Source organism: Amblyraja radiata, chromosome 1 (assembly GCF_010909765.2).
Source record: "Amblyraja radiata isolate CabotCenter1 chromosome 1, sAmbRad1.1.pri, whole genome shotgun sequence".
Taxonomy (NCBI): domain Eukaryota; kingdom Metazoa; phylum Chordata; class Chondrichthyes; order Rajiformes; family Rajidae; genus Amblyraja; species Amblyraja radiata.
The window spans coordinates 29,993,166-30,012,437 of NC_045956.1; the positions used below are offsets into that span (position 1 = coordinate 29,993,166).

A 19,272-nucleotide genomic window follows, 5' to 3' on the forward strand; every position below is an offset into this window, starting at 1 on the left:
AGATCGCGCTGTCGGAAATTAAGGATTTGCGGGAAGAGGCTGACATGAGCGAGGCTGGCGAGTGGCAGGAGAGAGGTTTTCAGCCGACCGGCAGAAGGTGCTGAGGTGGCGGTCGGTTCCGCAGTCCGGTCCCGGCGGCCGCTTGCAGCCACCCAAGCTGCTTCACTCCCCGGCCACAATGCGGTGGCTCTGCGCCCGGAGCATCACGGCAAGTGAGTTGCTGGCATGATCCGCGACCCCCTCCTTCTCAATGCTCCTGCCCTCCCTGCAACTTTACCCTGGGCCAGACTCCACACACGCTGTGAAAGGAACTTTCCCACCCCCCAGCGGCGCTGTCCTTTTACAGCCGCTTCCCATCAGCTGCCAGCAATGAGGGATAGACTTAGCTATCACTCAGTACAGCAACATCGTTCTTGAAATAGTGTCGTCATTGCCGCGAAATATGATATTTAAAAAAAATATAGCTCAAATAAATTTACTTACCATATTATTTGTACCCAAACCCCATTCTTCTCTTTGTTTCCTAAAATACTGTTAAGATAAGGACAATCCATGTTTGAAAAACCCGCCAAGAAACTTGCGCTGTGCATGAGCAGTAGGCTACTGTGCATGCGCAGTACACAGTCCCTGCTGCAAAGGCAGAATTTCAGCTGCCTTCAGCTCGCCTCGAAATTGACGGCTTCAAGCAGCGTCGGCGGCACGTGGGCTGCACAGACTTTCGTGTGTTACAAGCATTGCAGATGAAAGGCACTGGGGAATCATGCCTAAGAGATCGATCTCTTAGGTATGCATAATTCTCCCATGCCTTTACTATTTATATTTAATAATTACCATTTTATAATTTTAGTCAGGGTAGGCAGTGCCTACCTTGCCTACCCTGATGGCACGTGCCTGACCTATTGTTAGTAATGAAGTCCACAAGTTCTGAAGGTAGACAAAAATGCTGGTGAAACTCAGCGGGTGAGGAAGCATCTATGGAGCGAAGGAATGGGTGACGTTTCGGGTCGAGACCCTTCTTCAGACTGATCCACAAGTTCTGAGTTTGCTTTAAAACGCATCTAGTTCACTAATTTGTTGGGGGTCAGGAAATCTGCCATCCTTTTCTGTTTGCCAAAATGTAATTCCAAACACACGGCGATGCGGTGAATTCATAAATGTCTCCAAGTGGTCAATAAAACCATTCTATCCAGAGAAATTTAGGGTTGAGCTATAAATATTGCTGGCAATTGCCGTATTCCAAAAAAAATTAATAAAATTGTTTTTTAAAAAGGCAGTCCGGATTTACCCCTGCTTCCAGATTTAAGAACAATTCTAAAAAGGGCGGCATGTTGGCGCAGCAGTAGAGTTGCTGCCTTACAGCGCCAGAGACCCGGGTTTGATCCCGACTACGGGTGTTGTCTGTACGGAGTTTGTACTCTCTCCCCATGACCACGTGGGTTTTCTCCGAGATCTTCGGTTTCCTCCAACACTCCAAGACATGCAGGTTTGTAGGTGAATTGGCTTGGTACATATGTAAATTTCCCCTAGTGTGCGTCAGATAGTGTTAATGTGCGGGGATCGCAGGTCGGTGTTAACTCAGCGGGCTGAAGGGCAAGTTTCTGCGCTGTATCTCTAAACTAAAAAATTAAACTAAAAGCAGCATTAGAAATGTGTAGGAAGAAACTGCAGATGTTGGTTGAAACCGAAGATAGACACAAAAAGATGGAGTAACTCAGCGGGTCAGACAGCATCTCTGGAGATAAGGAATAGGTGACGTTTCGGCTCGAGCCAAAACGTCACCTATTACTTTTTTCCAGAGATGCTGCCTGTCCCGCTGAGTTATTCCAGCTTTTTGTGTCTATCTTCAGAATTAGAAATAGTTGTGAGTGTTGTGAAAAGTTAATTGCAATGTGCTGTGTTTAATCCTGGTCAGGAACTGGCACCTGCGTGGCAGCAGTTGATTGTGAAGACACTGGCCTAGACGAGCTGAGCTTCCAGACTGGTGACAGGATACAGGTCGTCGGCTTGCTCAGCTCATGTATGCAGTGGTTTCTGGGGGAAAATGAAACAACCAGACAAACTGGATTTGTAAAAATAAGTCACATGAAACCAGATGACTTTGTGTCACAGTAAGTAATTCTTTTCACATTTGAAATCCAAGTCATGACTCGTCCACTACTCTAGAGTAGTAGGGTCTCACAGGATGGAAACGGGTCAAACTTCCACGCCTAACAAGATGCCCATCTCAGCTGGTCCCATTTGTTTGCGTTTGACCCATATCGCTCTAAACCTTTTTTATTAACTGCCCTTTATTGGGAAGTGCTTACATGAATACTGGGAATTAAATTAAACCATCTTGCAGTTCAGCAACTTGCTGTGCGTGCAAAATAAAGAGGGCCCCGTAAGGAAATCAAGAGAGAGTGTACTGACCATTCAAAAGGTGCCCGAGAATGAAAGCAATACCACAAAAGCTGTAACAAAGTAAGATTACCTGCACACATTGTAGTATTAAAAACTGAACATCATATTGAAATGTGAAATGAAACATTACATTCGCAGCCAGCTAAACAGGTTTATTTTTTCATATATCTTCAGTGATTCATTGTGAACCCACTGATGCGAGAAAAAACCTAAATGAATCTGGGATAATTTAAGTTGCGGTGTGATACAGTGATTATAATGTGTTTGGCTGCATGCCAGGGACAATTTCCCAGAGTGAACAAAGTAATCTTTGATGTCCACAGGGAACTTTGAGTCCAAGTTCATAGTTCACTGAAGGTGGCAGCCCAAGTAGGCAAGTTTTCCAGAATGCTGCTTGGATTAGAGTGTTTCGGCGACAAGGAGAGGTTGGATAAACTTGGATTGTTTTCTCTGGAACGCCAGAGGTTGAGGGGAGACTTGATAGTAGTACATATAATTATGAGAGGCATAGATAAGGTAGACAGTCAGAACCTTTTTCCGCTGGGTGGAAATGTCCAACGCTAGAGGGCACAGCTATAAAGTGAGAGGGGGAAAGTTTAATGGAGCGCATTGTCAGCGGTGGTGATGCAGGCAGATACGACAGTGGTGTTTAAAGGACGTAGAATAGAATAGAATGCCTTTTATTGTCATTCAAACAGCTTGGTTTGAACGAAATTGTATTTTCTACAGTCATACATTACCAAAAACCCAAAACCCACACTTAACACAATTTACACAAACATCCATCACAGTGAATCTCCAACACCTCCTCGCTGTGATGGAAGGCAAAAGTCTTATCTCTTCCCTTTGTTCATCTCCCGCGGTCCAGCGGTCCAACTGCAGCGTCGAGGCGACTAGGGCTCCCGATGTTAAAGCCCCCGGCAGACGATGGTAGGTCCCATGGCCATTTAAGCCGCGCCGGGCGATGTTAGGCCCCACTCCGAGTCTTTTAAACCCCGCGATTCCACCGGGAATAGTTGCAGTTGCGGGAGCTCCGAAAAGCGGTCTCCCACCGGGGACCTGTGAGCTCCCGATGTCCTTGTCCACCAGGCCTGCGGCCGGAGCCTCCGAAGCTCCGAAGTCGGGTCGCAGCCGCGAGCCACCACAGCTCTTCCCGTTCCGAAGACGGTTAGGTCCGCAGGCTCCGCGACTGGAGCCCTCAGGGTGGTCCTGGCCGGAGGCTGCCGCCGGCTCCACGATGTTAGGCCCAATGACATCAGAGACCCGACAGGGAAAAAGTCGGGTCCCCGTACAGGGAAGAGACTAACGGTTTCCCCCACCCCCCACATATACACAGCTAAAGAAAAATAATAAAAACGAGTCGACATACATTTAACGAGACAAAAATTAAAAAAAATACTGATGACTGTAGTCGAGCCGCTGCCGTTAGGCGCTGCTACACCACACATGGAGGCACATGGAAGTGTTAGGAACAGAAGGACATGGATCAAGTACAGGCAGATGAGATCAGTGTAACTTGACATGTTCGGCGCAAATATTGTGGGCCGAAGGGCCCATTCCTTGTGCTGTACTTGTCTGTGCTTCCTTGCAAACAGGAATTAAATTTACAAATAGAACCAAGTCTGCAAATAAGAATATTGCCTTGAAAATAATGGCATAGATTTGCTTAGACTCTCATTAGTATCAATTAATGTTATTGCAACATATTTTCACAAACTGCATGAGTTGAATTGGAGTAGCACTTTATTAAGGCTTACCAGGCCCTGCCTGAAGTCATTTGCGGCCGAGCCTGGTTAATCCTGTTTTTTTTCTTGCCTTCAGCTCTGAACCCCGCCCATGACTTTCAGTCTGAGGAAGAGTCCAAATACAAAATATCGCCCACCCATTTTCTCCAAAAATGCTTCCTGACCCGCTGAGTTTCTCCAGCACTCTGTGGTCTTTCTTTGGTATAAACCAGCATCCACAGTTCCTTGTTTCTATATCCTATATTGTATTAAAATTGGCCAATCTACCATCCTACATGTCTAATGTTATTTTCCCCGTGAGTTTATGCTGCTAGGTATTTAGACAATAGGTGCAGGAGTAGGCCATTCGGCCCTTCGAGCCAGCACCGCCATTTACTGTGATTATGGCTGATCATCCACACTCAGTACCCCGTGCCTGCCTTTTCCCCATATCCCCTGACTCCGCTATTTTTAAGAGCTCTATTCAACTTTCTCTTTAAAGCATACAGAGAATTGGCCTCCACTGCCTTCTGAGGCAGAGAATTCTACAGATTCACAACCCTCTGTGTGAAAACATTTTTCCTCATCTCTGTTCTAAATGGTTCACCCCTTATTCCTAAACTGTGGCCCATGGTTCTGGACTCCTCCAACATCAGGAACATGTTTCCTGCGTCTAGCATGTCCAAACCCTTAATAATCTTATATGTTTCGATAAGATCCCCTCTCAATCTTCTAAATTCCAGAGTATACAAGCCCAGCCGCTCCATTCTGTAAACATATCTTTTAAATTGACGTACAGTCTATCAATCTCACAATAATTGCATTTGGGAAGATCGTGTTTGAATACTGAGCATTAAAACAATTTCCGATCTTTATACAAAAAATATTATTATTCTATTGTGCTCAAAACATGATTTTCAGTGCTAAGAAAGCTCAGTCCAAGGTGAAAATGTTCACTTCCGTCATGAGGAATTGTGCAACTTATTTTAAAAGTAACAAAGATTTTTTTCATTTTTGCTAAATTATTGGAAGATTTAAGTCTGATGAAGATGACATTAACTGGATCATGCAGTCAAGAGGTAAAATTGTACACCCTTTCACCAAGGAGTCTCCCTCTTAATACATCTTAATATGCAAAATATTAACATCTGCATGCACTCCAACTTTTTCTATAATGAATATACAAATTCACATTTAATAAAATGAACTTTTTATTAATTTTCATATTCTATATCATTATGATAAAGGACAAACTTGCTTTTATGGTGTTGTAGCAATGTGGGAAACATGACAGCTATTTAAACATAGACAAAATGCTGGAATAACTCAGCGGGTTTAAACCAATCTTTGGTGTAAACCAGTAACTGCAGTTCCTTCCCACACAACTATTTAACATGGCAGAATTGCACAAATAGGGATGAGCCAAATGATCTATTTCATGATGGTCGTTGAAGAGTAAAGAATGACAGGGAAACTGACACGCAGCGGTAGAATTGCTGCCTTGCAGGGCTTGTAGTGCTGGAGACTGTAGCATTTGTGGCGCTTGTACAGGGCTTGTAGTGCTGGAGAGGAAACTGGCCAGGAATATAAAGAAGGACAGTAAAAGCTTCTTTAGATATGTTAAAGGAAAAAGAGTAGCAAAGTCAAATGTGGGTCCCTTGAAGGCAGACGTGGATGAAATTATTATGAGGAACAAGGAAATGGCAGAAGAGTTGAATAGGTACTTCGGATCTGTCTTCACTAAAGAAGACACAAACAATCTCCCAAAAGTACTGGAGGACAGAGGATCTAAGGGGGCAGAGGAACTGAAATAAATTTTCATTAGGTGAGAAATAGTATTGGGTAGGCTAATGGGACTGAATGATGATAAATCCCCTGGGCCTGATGGTCTGCATCCCAGGGTCCTCAGGGAGGTGGCTCTAGAAATAGTGGACGCATTGGTGATTCTTTTCTAATGTTTGATCGATTCAGGATCAGTTCCTGTGGATTGGAGGATAGCTAATGTTATCCCACTTTTCAAGAAAGGAGCGAGAGAGAAAACGGGGAATTACAGACCAGTTAGCCTGACTTCGGTGGTGGAAAAGGTGCTGACCTGCTGAGATTCTCCAGCACTTTCTTTGGTATAATTGGAGTCAATTATTAAAGAGGTAATAATGGGGCATTTGGATAGCAGTAAAAGGATTAGTCCAAGTCAACATGGATTTATGTAAGGGAAATCATGCTTGACTAATCTTCTGGAATTTTTTGAGAATGTGACAAGTAAAATGGATGAAGGGGAGCCAGTGGGGGAGCCAGTAGTGTATCTAGACTTTCAGAAAGCCTTTGAGAAGGTCCCGCATGGGAGACTGGTGACTAAAATTAGAGCACATGGTATTGGGGGTAGGGTGTTGACATGGATAGAAAATTGGTTGGCAGACGGGAAGCAAAGAGTAGGAGTGAACGGGTTATTTTCAGAATGGCAGGCAGTTGGCTTACAGGTACAGCAGGCAGTGAAGAAAGCTAATGGAATGTTGGCCTTCATAACAAGAGGATTTCAGTATAAGAGTAAAGAGGTTCTTCTGCAGTTGTATAGGGCTCTGGTGAGACCACATCTGGAGTATTGTGTCCAGTTTTGGTCTCCAAATTTGAGGAAGGACATCCTTGTGATTGAGGCAGTGCAGCATAGGTTCACGAGATTGATCCCTGGCATGGCGGGACTGTCATATGAGGAAAGATTGAAAAGACTAGGCTTGTATTCACTGGAGTTTAGAAGGATGAGGGGGAATCTTGTAGAAACATATAAAATTATAAAAGGACTGGACAAGCTAGATGCAGGAAAAATGTTCCCAATGTTGGGCGAATCCAGAACCAGGGGCCACAGTGTTAGAATAAAGGGGAGGCCATTTAAGACTGAGGTGAGAAAAAACTTTTTCACCCAAAGAGTTGTGAATTTATGGAATTTCCTGCCACAGAGGGCAGTGGAGGCCAAATCACTGGATGGATTTAAGAGAGAGTTAGATAGAGCTCTAGGGGCTAGTGGAGTCAAGGGATATGGGGAGAAGGCAGGCACGGGTTATTGATTGGGGACGATCAGCCATGATCACAATGATAGCGGTGCTGGCTCGAAGGGCCGGATGGCCGCCTCCTGCACCTATTTTCTATGTTTCCATGAGACCTGGGTTCGATCCTGACTACGGGCGCTGTCCGTACGGAGTTTGTACGTTCTCCCCGTGACCGCGTGGGTTTTCTCCGAGATCTTCGGTTTCCTCCCACACTACAAAGACATACAGGTTTGGAGTGGTATAAGTGTAAATTGTCCCTAGTGTGTAGGATGGTGTTAGAAATTATCAATTTCCATCTTTGCTGAGTGAAGGATTGATGGACATTTGAAAGTAACTTCTCTGGAGTTAAAAACTGTGGCCCCTGGTTCTGGACTCCCCCAACATCGGGAATATTTTTCCTGCATCTAGCATGTACAATCCCTTAATAATTTCATATGTTTCTATAAGTTTCCTTATCATCCTTCTAAATTCCAGTGAATACAAGCCCAGTCGTTCCATTCTTTCATCATATGACAGTCCCGTAATCCCGGGAATTAACCGCATGAACCTATGCTGCACTCCCTCAATAGCTAGAATGTCCTTCCTCAAATTAGGAGACCAAAACTGCACACAATACCTCAGATGTAGTCTGTCCAGGGCCCGATACAACAGCAGAAGGACCTCTTTGCTCCAATACTCAACTCCACTCATTATGAACGTCAACATGCCATTAGCTTTCTTTACTGCCTGCTGTACCTGCATGCTTACTTTCATTGACTGATGAACAAGGACCCCCAGATCCCGTTGTACTTCCCCTTTTCCCAACTTGACACCATTTAGATAATAATCTGCCTTCATGTTTTTGCTACCAAAGTGGATAACCTAACATTTATCCACATTATACTGCATCTGCTGTGCATCTGCCCCCTCACCCAACCTGTCCAAGTCACTCTGCATCCTCCTCGCAGTTAACACCTCCTCCCAGCTTTGTGTCATCTGCAAATTTGTTAATGTTACTTTTAATTCCTTCATCTAAATCATTAATGGACATTGTAAATAGATGCGGTCCCAGCACCAAGCCTTGCAGTACCCCACTAGTCACTGCCTGCCATTCTGAAAGGGACCTGTTAATCCCTAATCTTTGTTTCCTGTCTGCCAACCAAATTTCTATCCATGTTAATGCCCTACATGATTTACCCTTCGTAAATCCATGCTGTCATTGACTGTCATTGACTGATCCTGTTACTGCTATCCAAATGTGCCGCTATTACATCTTTGATAATCGACTCCGGCATTTTCCCCACCACCAGACTAACTGGTCTATAATTTCCGGCTTTCGCTCTCCCTCCTTTCTTGAAAAGTTGGATAACATTAGCTACCCTCCAATCCACAAAAACCGATCCAGAATCTATAGAACAATGGAAAATGATCACCAATGTGTCCTCAATTTCTAGGCCCACCTCCTTGGGATGAGTACCCTGGGATGCAGACCATCAGGCTCTGAGGATTTATCAGCCTTCAGTCCCATCAGTCTACCCAATACCATTTCCTGGCTAATGTGGATTTCCTTCAGTTCCTCCGTCACTCTAGGTCCCCTGTCTCCTAGTACATCTGGGAGATTGTGCCTTCCTTAGTGAAGACAGAACCAAAGTACCTGTTCAACTCGTCTGCCATTTCCTTGTTCCCCATAATAAATTCACCTGTTTCTCTTCAAGGGACCCACATTTGTCTTAACTATTTTTTCTTCTTCACATACCTAAAGAAGCTTTTACTATCCTCCTTTATATTCTTGGCTAGCTTACCTTCATACTTCATTTTTCTCCCCGTATTGCCTTTTTAGTCACCTTCTGTTGATCTTTAAATGTTTCCCAATCCTCTGGCTTCCTGCTCATCTTTGCTATTGTTATAGGTCTTTTTTATTTTTATACTGTCCTTGACTTCCCTTGTCAGCCACGGTCACCTCTTACTCCCTTTGGAATCTTTCTTCCTCTTTGGAATGAAATTATCCTGCATCTTCTGCATTATTCCCAGAAACACCTGCCATTGCTGTTCCACCGTCATCCCTGTTAGGGTCCCTTTCCAGTCAACTTTTGCCAGCTCCTCCTTCATGCCTCCATAGTCCCCTTTGTTCAACTGCAATACTGAAACATCCGATTTTACATTTTCCCTCTCAAATTGTAGATTAAAACGTATCATATTATGATCACTGCCTCCTAGTGGCTCCTTTACCTTGAGTTCCCTTTATCAAATCTGGTTCATTACACAACACTAAATCCAGAATTGCCTTCTCCCTGGTAGGCTTCAATACAAGCTGCTCTAAGAATCCATCTCGGAGGTACTCCATGAACTCCCTTTCTTGGAGTCCAGTACCAACCTGATTTTCCCAGTCTACCTGCACGTTGAAATCTCCCATAACCATTGTAGCATTACCTTTGTTACATGCTAATTTTAACTCCTGATGCAACTTGCACCCTATGTCCAGGCTACTGTTTGGGGGGCCTGTAGATAACTCCCATTAGTGTCATAGAATTTCCTGTCCGCACCTTGGACAATGGAGTTACCCACCACTATGGCTCTGCCCGACGTCAGTCTCGCCGGTCAAGTCTCATCGTTAGGATTAGAGCCACCGACCTGTCTGCTGCTCGGACTAGAAGCGTCGTCAGCCCCGACAGCTCCCAAGAGGTTGTACCTGTTTTCATTAGGTACAGCCACCTGGGTCTCCTGCACTCCATGCTTATTCCTCTTTGTCATAGTCACCCACCTTCGCTCTTCCTGTATCCTTGGCGTGACAACCTCACTGTAAGTCCTGTCCAGGAAACTCTCGTTTCCCAGATTGCCCTGAGGTCATCCAGCTGCTTCTCCAGTTCCCCAACATGTTCATTCAGGAGCTGTACCTGGGCACAATTTCTGCAGGTGTAGTTGTCCAAAGCACCAGCGGTGTCCCTGACTTCCCACACCCTGCAGGAAACAAATTGCACCAACCTGCCTGCCATTTCTTCAGTGGACAAAAAAAATCACAAATTTCGAATCAAGTGTATCCTCTTTGCCTCAGCCTCCTTGTCGAAGACTCTTGAGCCAAAGTCTGGTTGTTACAATCTCCTAGTCTACCTTGTTGCGATCCTTGCACTTTTGTTTTCAATCTCTGCTTCCTCAAGCCCCTATCCCACTGTGCAAGGTAATTCACGAGTTCTCCCGAGTTTTCCCCTGATTCGAACTTGGAGAATATCCGTAGCGAGTCCATCGGAGTTTGTGGAAATTGGTACTTTTTACTCGTAGTTGACCATTACGAGCCACTACGAGACATCTACGAACTACGGACCCGCTACAGACATTCTCCGAGTTCGAATCAGGGGAAAACTCGGAAGAACTCGTGAATTACCTCGTACAGTGGGACAGGGTCTTGCGTAGCTGTAACACTGTATTCTTCACTCTGTTTTCTTTCTCTTTTTCTGTCACCAATTGTACTTGTGTGTGGTTTGATTGTACTCATGTATGTTTTGCTGGGATAGCTCGCAAAGCAGTGTTTTTCACGGTGTCTCGGTACGAGTGACAATGGGAAACTAATACCAATATATATTTTTTAATGTTTGGCTTCCAATCATTTTCTTCTGCGCACCTAAAATCATAAATTGGACAATTACTGCAGTGAAGCACAATGTGTCACTGGTTTTATGTTGGTATTCTGCTGCCAGCATTATGCCCTCTATTAAATGCACTTCTGATGATAAACATTTATGATGATCCTACAATTCTATGTTAAAATTGAAGTAGCTTTCTTTACTTTTAATACACAGTTGATGGTTGCAAAGATGCATGGGCTGAAATCCTGGGGGACGGGGGGGGGGGGGCATGTCCCCCCATGCTTTGAGAGGTGGGGGAAAACCCCCCCCCCCCCCCCCCCCCATGTTTGTAATCCGGACTTTATCAGACGCTTTCTAAGGGCTGAATTGGCTCGTTCGCGAGACCTTTCAGCGCCTGGCGCGGCTTTAAATCAAACTACTGCATCGAGGCGATCGAGGCTCCCATGTTGAAGCCCCAGCTGGCCGATGAAAGGGGCGGACGAAGCTGCTGTTGCTGGAGTTCGGAGTCGGTCACCAACCAGGTCAGCTCCCGATGTTACCGTCCACAGGGCCCACTGCTGAAGCCTCGTGTGTGTGCGCGTGCGCGGCCGCCAAGAAATTGTGTGTCTTCCCCCCCCCCCCCACCCCCATGTTTTGATAGCGATTTCTGTGCCTGCAAAGATTTATGATCTGTGTAGGTAATATTGTTTGCCATTTACTGGTATCACTGACCTGCATCTGACTCCTTGCATCCACGTGATACTACAAAGCACTTTTGATGGTTTTCTGACTAACGCACAATACATTAGGAGCACATTTGTGCACCACCGTTGGCTGAGTTTAGTGTTTAAATCACTGAATGTAGAGTTACATTCTTGGTGCATGAAGAATGGTGACTGGAGGCCAGGATATGCTTTGAGTGCACGTCAGAATCATCTTCACTTGCCATTCATCTCAACGTTTGCTGGAGGCGGATGGCAGAATAACGCACTGATTTGTTCACAGGGCTAAGGACCTGCTGTTTGTCGATGAGGCGGAAAAACATGTTTTTGTGGAGTGTGAAAAGTTCACTGATGAAGACTCCATTAAGTTGCTCAAACACATGGCACAGACTGACATCAGTGAGGTTTATCAAATGGGTGAGTAGAGGAGTATAATGGAAGCACACTGCAATGAGCTCTAATTGAATAGATTGATTTGCTTTGTAACTTTTTTGTATTATTATAAATGAAAAGAATCAGGAATTTATTTGTCAAAAGTATTTTTTATGCTTTATTTTCATCCTTTCTATTTCCACTCCCCTTTACATGAGTTGGAGAGAACTGCAGATGCTGCTTTAAATCAAAGGTAGTCACTAAAATCCGGAGTAACTCAGCGGGACAGGCAGCATTTCTGGAGAGAAGGAATGGGCGACGTTTTGGGTCGAGTCTGAAGAATGGTCTCGACCCGGAACGTCGACCATTCCCTCTCTCCAGAGATGCTGCCTGTCCCGCTGAGTTACTCCAGCATTTTGTGTCTACCTTCGATTTAAACCAGCATCTGCAGTTCTTTCCTGTGATATTTATATTTATAAAACCTCCTTTATATGAGGTTGCTCTCTGGCTACTTTAAGCACCAAGTTATAACAGATTTTCTGTTTTGCTACTTTTCATCTGCATTTGTCCTTTATCGAGTACAAACTTTTGAGAGACCAATGTTTAGTTGCTTTTTTTCTTCCCCTCGTTTTTCTACGATTGCATCATAGTTATTATGCTTGGCCGTTTCAGTAGTTGGGCTTTGAACTTTCTCTCACAAGATTTAAGAAATTATCAGCTATCTCTTGCAGAATTTTTCCTTCTGATAATGTTATATACTACATTTGAACTCCTTTATGATCATTTGATGTGCTGCATAAGTGTCCACGTTATTCACTAATGTATTCTTTTATATCCAGATACGCTGGAACCAATCGATTTCCAGGAGGACATAAAAGGTAATTATGTATAAATCTCTATTGCCAATTGGTCACCAATTTACATTATGTAACAGTCATATGGGATTATTAACCATGTTTTCTTCTGTGCATAAATTTAGGTCAACGTTGTGAATTTTTGCGATTTGCGAGTAGTTTTAATAAAATATTATATTGTATCCTGTTGCTCATTTCATCAAAGATAGACACAAAAATGCTGGAGTAAATCAGCAGAACAGGCGGCATCTCTGGAGAGAATGAATGGGTGACGTTTCCGGTTGAGACACTTCTTCAGACACTTCTTCAATGTCTGAAGAAGGGTCTCGATCCCTAACATCACGCATTCCTTCTCTCCAGAGATGCTGCCTGTCCTGCTGAGTTACTCCAGCATCTTTGATGTAAACCAGAACCTGCAGTTCCTTCCTGCACATTTCATCCAACTGTTTGTCAAAATTATATTTCTGAATATTCCAGATTGTTCAACTAATCACCAGAGCATTGTATTTATTCAGAAGTCTTATTTTAATCTGGATCAATCAATGAAGAATGAAGAATGCCCCTGTGCTATTTTGATCACGTTCTTCCAGAACAACAAACTTTCCAATTTCCTTGTTTTTAGCAGTTTCTCAATGATTCTTCTCTGACTTTAATTTTCAAACATCACATTGACTACTCTCTCATTAATCCCTTTTTTTTTTGACCCACAGCCTATACCTTTTATTCACCTTTTTTTGGCAGATATGGAATTCTTGGCTGCACAGTTCCTTTCACCCCCTTATAGAGTTCTAGAGTCTTACGGCACAGAAACAGGCTCTTCAGCCCAACTTCTCCATGCTTCAAGATGTCCCATCTACACTAGTCCCAGCTGCCTGCATTTGGTCCATAAACCTGTCCTATTCATGTACCTGTCCAAATGTCTTTTAAGTGGTGTTATAGTACCTGCCTCAACTACCTTCTCTGACAGCTTGTTGCATATATCCACTACTCTCTATGTGAAAACGTTACCCCTCTGGTTCCTTTTACTCTATCCACCATGATTTTATACATCTCTATCAGATCATGCTTCAGTCTCCTGCATGCCAAGGAATAAACTTCCAGCCTACCCAATCTTTCTCTGAAGCTCAGGCCCTCGTCCTGGCAAAATATTCTTGGATCTACTCCGCAGGGAAGGGGAACAGATTTAATAGGAATCTGAAGGGTAACTATTTCACACAAAGTGCGGTGGGTGTATGGAACATGCTGCCATAGAAGGTAATTGAGTCAGGGACTATCGCAACGCTTAAAGAAACTGTTAGAGGGGTACTTGGATTGGACAGGTTTGGAAGGATGTGGGCCAAACGCAGGCAGCTGGGACGTGTAGCTGGGGCATGTTGGCCGGAGAGGGCAAGTTGGGTCAAAGGGCCTGTTTCTATGCTACATCACTCTAGGATTCCATAATGCCCCTGCCCCACTTAGGCGATTTTTGGGCGACTACAGGCGACTAGGCTGTTGCCACATGGTCGCTGGGGTGTTGCCTGTGTGGTCGTGAGTCGTCTCCTCAGTCGCCCAAAGAATCGTAGCATTTTTCTGGTCGCTGCTGGACTTTGAAATATTTAGAACTTGTCGGCGACCGTTGGCTTGATGCCAATGAGCTTAGCTTGACTTGTCCTGACGTAGGATGTCGCCAAGATGACGTAGGTTGTCGTCGGTGCTGACTTCGGTGAATTCCATTGGCGTCTACCAACGTCAACCGGCGACAAGTACCGGCGACTGAATTGTCTTATCTTGTCGTAGCTTGTCGGGGGTGGACGTAGGTGTGGTCGTAGGTGGACGTCCTAATGGGTCGCCGGTTGTCGGTAGCTTGCCGTAGCTGGACGTCGACTAGTTGTAGACATTGTCATAGACATCGTCGTGGGGGGGTGGGGGTGGGGGGTCCAGTTGCCGTTTTTTCGGCAACCTGCTACGACTATGACAGTCGGCGAAATAAATTGCCTAAGTGGGACAGGCCTGTTGTAACAATCTGACTCTGGATCACAGCATGTTGGAAAGTCACGATCAGTTTAGGGTCTGTCTGGCTCTGATAACAGAGCAACTTAAGGACTTGGTGAAGGCCATGCTTAATAGCTGCCAAAGCTGTCACTGACATTGAAAGTCAGTCTCAACTTCTTCAACAAAGCAAATTGACGACAAATCTGTAACAGTTATTCCCAAGCATTCCCTGAAAGTGGTGATAAGTGTCGACAGGGTCTTGAAAGAGGCACCTGACAGGCCAGCCTTCATTAGTCAGGGCAACATGTACAAGAGTTAAAGACATTGTGTTACAGCTCCACAAGAAGTTAATGGGAACGCGCTTGGAGTATCGTGTGGTTTTGGACGCTTAGCTGAAGGAAGGATGTTATTAAACTGGAAAAGGTGCAAAGAAAATTCACATAGATAAAGCCAGACTTTAAATTATAAGGTGAAGTTGAGTGTTTTCCCTTGAGCATAGGAGGTTGAGGGGTGACCTTACAGAAGTGCATAAAATCATGAGGGGAGGTCGTAGTATTTTTCCTAGAGTTGGGGAATGTATAACTAGAAGTCATAGGGTTAAGATATGAGGGGAAAGATTTTGAAAGGAACCTGTAGGGCAACATTTTCATAGAGAGGATGGTGGATATAAGGAATGAGCTGCTTGGGAAGCTGCAGTGGGAGCTACAATTACATTTAAAAGACATTTGGACAGGTACATGCACAGAAGAAGTTTAAAGGGACACAAAAATGCTGGAGAAACTCAGCGGGTGCAGCAGCATCTATATTTCCTTCGCTCCATAGATGCTGCTGCACCCGCTGAGTTTCTCCAGCATTTTTGTGTGCCTTCGATTTTCCAGCATCTGCAGTTCCTTCTTAAACAAAAGTTTAAAGGGACAGTGGCCAAAACACAACAAAATGGGACTAGCTCAGATCGATATCTTAATTATCATGGACAAGGAGGCCAAAGCGCCTTTGTATAACTCAGACTTTATGACACGTCTGGATGAATGATGGTAGATGATCTGAAAATTCCCAAAAAACGCTACAAATACTAGAAATCTAAAACCAAAACAGAAAATGCTTGAAATAATCAGCTGGCCACATCTCCGAGAAGAGGAAAAAAAGGGTTGACGTTTCATGTCGGGCCATTTATCAAGGAGATGTGTAGGAAGAAACAGCAGGTGCTCGTTTAAACCGAAGATAGACACAAAATGCTGGAGTAACTGAGCAGGACAGGCAGCATCTCTGGAGAGAAAGAATATGGGAATTGTGAAATGCAGAATGGGAGAATAAGCCCGGTATGTCAGACTAAACATGTCCTCCACTCCCCAAGAGGGACAAAGAAAGGGAAACAAATATGTTAAATATTATAGATCAACATGATCCCGTTAATAGTCACATCTTCCAACCACAATCCTCTGTTTTCAACAAAGACCACTCCCTCCCCAACTGCTTGGTTCAATGATCCCATCCCACCCAAACTGTCCCTTCCCGAGGCATTTCCCTTGCAACTGCAGGAGATGTAACACCTGTCTCTGCACCACCTCTCTCAGGGCGGCACGGTGGCGCAGCGGTAGAGTTGCTGCCTTTTAGTTCTTGCAGCACCAGCGAGTCGGGTTCGATCCCGACTATGGGTACTGTCTGTACGGAATTTGTGCAGAGTTTGTACGTTCTCCCCGTGACCGTGTGGGATTTCTCAGAGATCTTCGGTCTCCTCCCACACTCCAAAGACGTACAGGTTTGTAGGTTAATTGACTTGCTATAAATGTAAATTGTCCCTAGTGTATGTAGGATAGTAATAATGTGTAGGGACCGCTGGTCGGTGCGGACTCAGTGGGCCGAAGGGCCTGTATTCCACACTGTATCTCTAAACTAAGCTAAACTTGCCTAGGTGCCCCAGCGGTATGAGCATTGACTTCTCCAATTTCAGGTAGACCTTGCTTTCTCCCTCCTTCCCCTCACCTTCCCAGCTCTCCCACAGCCCACTGTCTTCGCCTCTTCCTTTCTTCTTCTTACCCCCCCTCCTCAACCCCCCCCCCGCCCCCACCTCCACATCAGTCTGAAGAAGGGTCTCAATCCGAAACGTCACCTATTCCTTCTCTCCATAGATGCTCCCTCAGCCGCTGAGTTTCTCCAGCATTTTTGTCTACCTAAAATAAACTTGCATTCAGTAACCCCGGTAGGCCTTCCAGTTGAGACAATGGGGCAGCTGCACCGATTGTAACCTTGTCGTTTGCATTTGATGCTTCCGATGTGGCTTTCTTTACATCAGCGAGACCAAGCCAGACCTGGCATCAAACGCTTGTGCCCCATCCGTGGTAGTGCATGTCGGCACAAACGATGTCGGAAAGAAGGGGATGAATATTCTGCGGCGTGACTTTAGAGAGCTTGGAAAAATGCTGAAAAGCAGGACCTCCAGGGTTGTTATCTCCGGTTTGCTTCCAGTTCCTCGTGCTGGCGAGAGCAGGAACAGGGAGATACGGGACCTGAATGTGTGACTGAGGAACTGGTGCACGGGGCAGGGATTAAGATTCTTAGATCACTGGGGTCTGTTTTGGAGTAAGAGGGCACTGTACAAAAGGGACGGATTGCATCTTAACAGGTGGGGGACCAGCATTCTGGCAGGCAGGTTTGCCACTGCTACACGGGTGGTTTTAAACTGAATAAGGGGGGTGGGGTGTCGAATGGGATAGTTGAGGATGGAGTTAAAGGGAAAGGGTTTCTTAAATGTGTGTGTAGAGACAGAGGGGTGCAGAATGAGAGTAGAAGCAATAGGTAGCAAGGTGAAAAGTAAAAGTGGCAGGCAGACAAATCCAGGGCAAAAATCAAAAAGGGCCACTTTTCAACATAATTGTATAAGGGGTAAGAGTGTTGTAAAAACAAGCCTGAAGGCTTTGTGTCTCAATGCAAGGAGCATGCGTAATAAGGTGGATGAGTTGAATGTGCAGATAGCTATTAATGATTATGATATAGTTGGGATCACGGAGACATGGCTCCAGGGTGACCAAGGCTGGGAGCTGCACATTCAGGGATATTCAATATTCAGGAGGGATAGACAGAAAGGGAAAGGAGGTGGGGTAATGTTGCTGGTTAGAGAGCAAATTAACGCAATAGAAAGGAAGGACATTAGTTTGGAGGATGTGGAATCGATATGGGTAGAGCTGCGAAACACTAAGGGGCAGAAAACGCTAGTGGGAGTTGTGTACAGGCCACCTAACAGTAGTAGTGGAGTTGGGAATGGCATCAAACAGGAAATTAGAAATGCGTGCAACAAAGGTAAAACAGTTATAATGGGTGACTTCAATCTACATATGGATTGGGTGAATCAAATTGGCAAGGGTGCTGAGGAAGAGGATTTCTTGGAATGTATGCGGGATAGTTTTCTAAACCAACATGTAGAGGAACCAACGAGGCAGGCTATTCTAGATTGGGTATTGAGTAATGAGGAAGGGTTAGTTAGCAGTCTTGTTGTGCGTGGCCCCTTGGGCAAGAGTGACAATAATATGGTTGAGTTCTTCATTAGGATGGAGAGTGACATTGTTAATTCAGAAACAAGGGTTCTGAACTTAAAGAAAGGTAACTTTGAGGGTATGAGACGTGAATTGGCCAAGATAGACTGGCAATTGATTCTTAATGGGTTGACGGTGGATATGCAATGGAAGGCATTTAAACACTGCATGGATGAACTACAACAATTGTTCATCCCAGTTTGGCAAAAAAATAAATCAGGGAAGGTAGTGCATCCGTGGATAACAAGGGAAATCAGGGATAGTATCAAAACAAAAGATGAAGCATACAAATTAGCCAGAAAAAGCAGCCAACCAGAGGACTGGGAGAAATTCAGAGTCCAGCAGAGGAGGACAAAGGGCTTAATTAGGAAAGGGAAAATAGATTATGAAAGAAAACTGGCAGGGAACATAAAAACTGACTGCAAAAGCTTTTATAGATATGTGAAGAGAAAAAGATTAGTTAAAACAAATGTAGGTCCCTTGCAGTCAGAAACAGGTGAATTGATCATGGGGAACAAGGACATGGCAAACCAATTGAATAACTACTTTGGTTCTGTCTTCACTAAGGAAGACATAAATAATCTGCCGGAAATAGCAGGGGACCGGGGGTCAAATGAGATGGAGGAACTGAGTGAAATCCAGGTTAGCCAGGAAGTGGTGTTAGGTAAATTGAATGGATTAAAGGCCGATAAATCCCCAGGGGCAGATAGGCTGCATCCCAGAGTACTTAAGGAAGTAGCTCCAGAAATAGTGGATGCATTAGTGATAATTTTTCAAAACTCTTTAGATTCTGGAGTAGTTCCTGAGGGTTGGAGGGTAGCTAATGTAACCCCACTTTTTAAAAAGGGAGGGAGAGAGAAAATTAGACCAGTTAGTCTAATGTCGGTAGTGGGGAAACTGCTAGAATCAGTTATTAAAGATGGGATAGCAGCACATTTGGAAAGTGGTGAAATCATTGGACAAAGTAAGCATGGATTTATGAAAGGTAAATCATGTCTGACGAATCTTATATAATTTTTCGAGGATGTAACTAGTAGAGTGGATAAGGGAGAACCAGTGGATGTGTTATATCTGGAGTTTCAGAAGGCTTTCGACAAGGTCCCACATAAGAGATTAGTA

General features: G+C 44.5%; 1 protein-coding gene across 1 annotated transcript in view; it reads left to right on the top strand.

Moving 5' to 3' along the window:
- The window catches only part of sh3tc1 (SH3 domain and tetratricopeptide repeats 1), an 82,648-nt gene that overhangs the window by 29,983 nt on the left and 33,393 nt on the right, over positions 1–19,272 (top strand). The window contains exons 7-9 of the mRNA XM_033019329.1: positions 1,913–2,108; positions 11,710–11,843; positions 12,638–12,676. Coding sequence (XP_032875220.1) covers positions 1,913–2,108; positions 11,710–11,843; positions 12,638–12,676 — 369 coding nt within the window. The remainder of the gene's footprint in view (positions 1–1,912; positions 2,109–11,709; positions 11,844–12,637; positions 12,677–19,272) is intronic.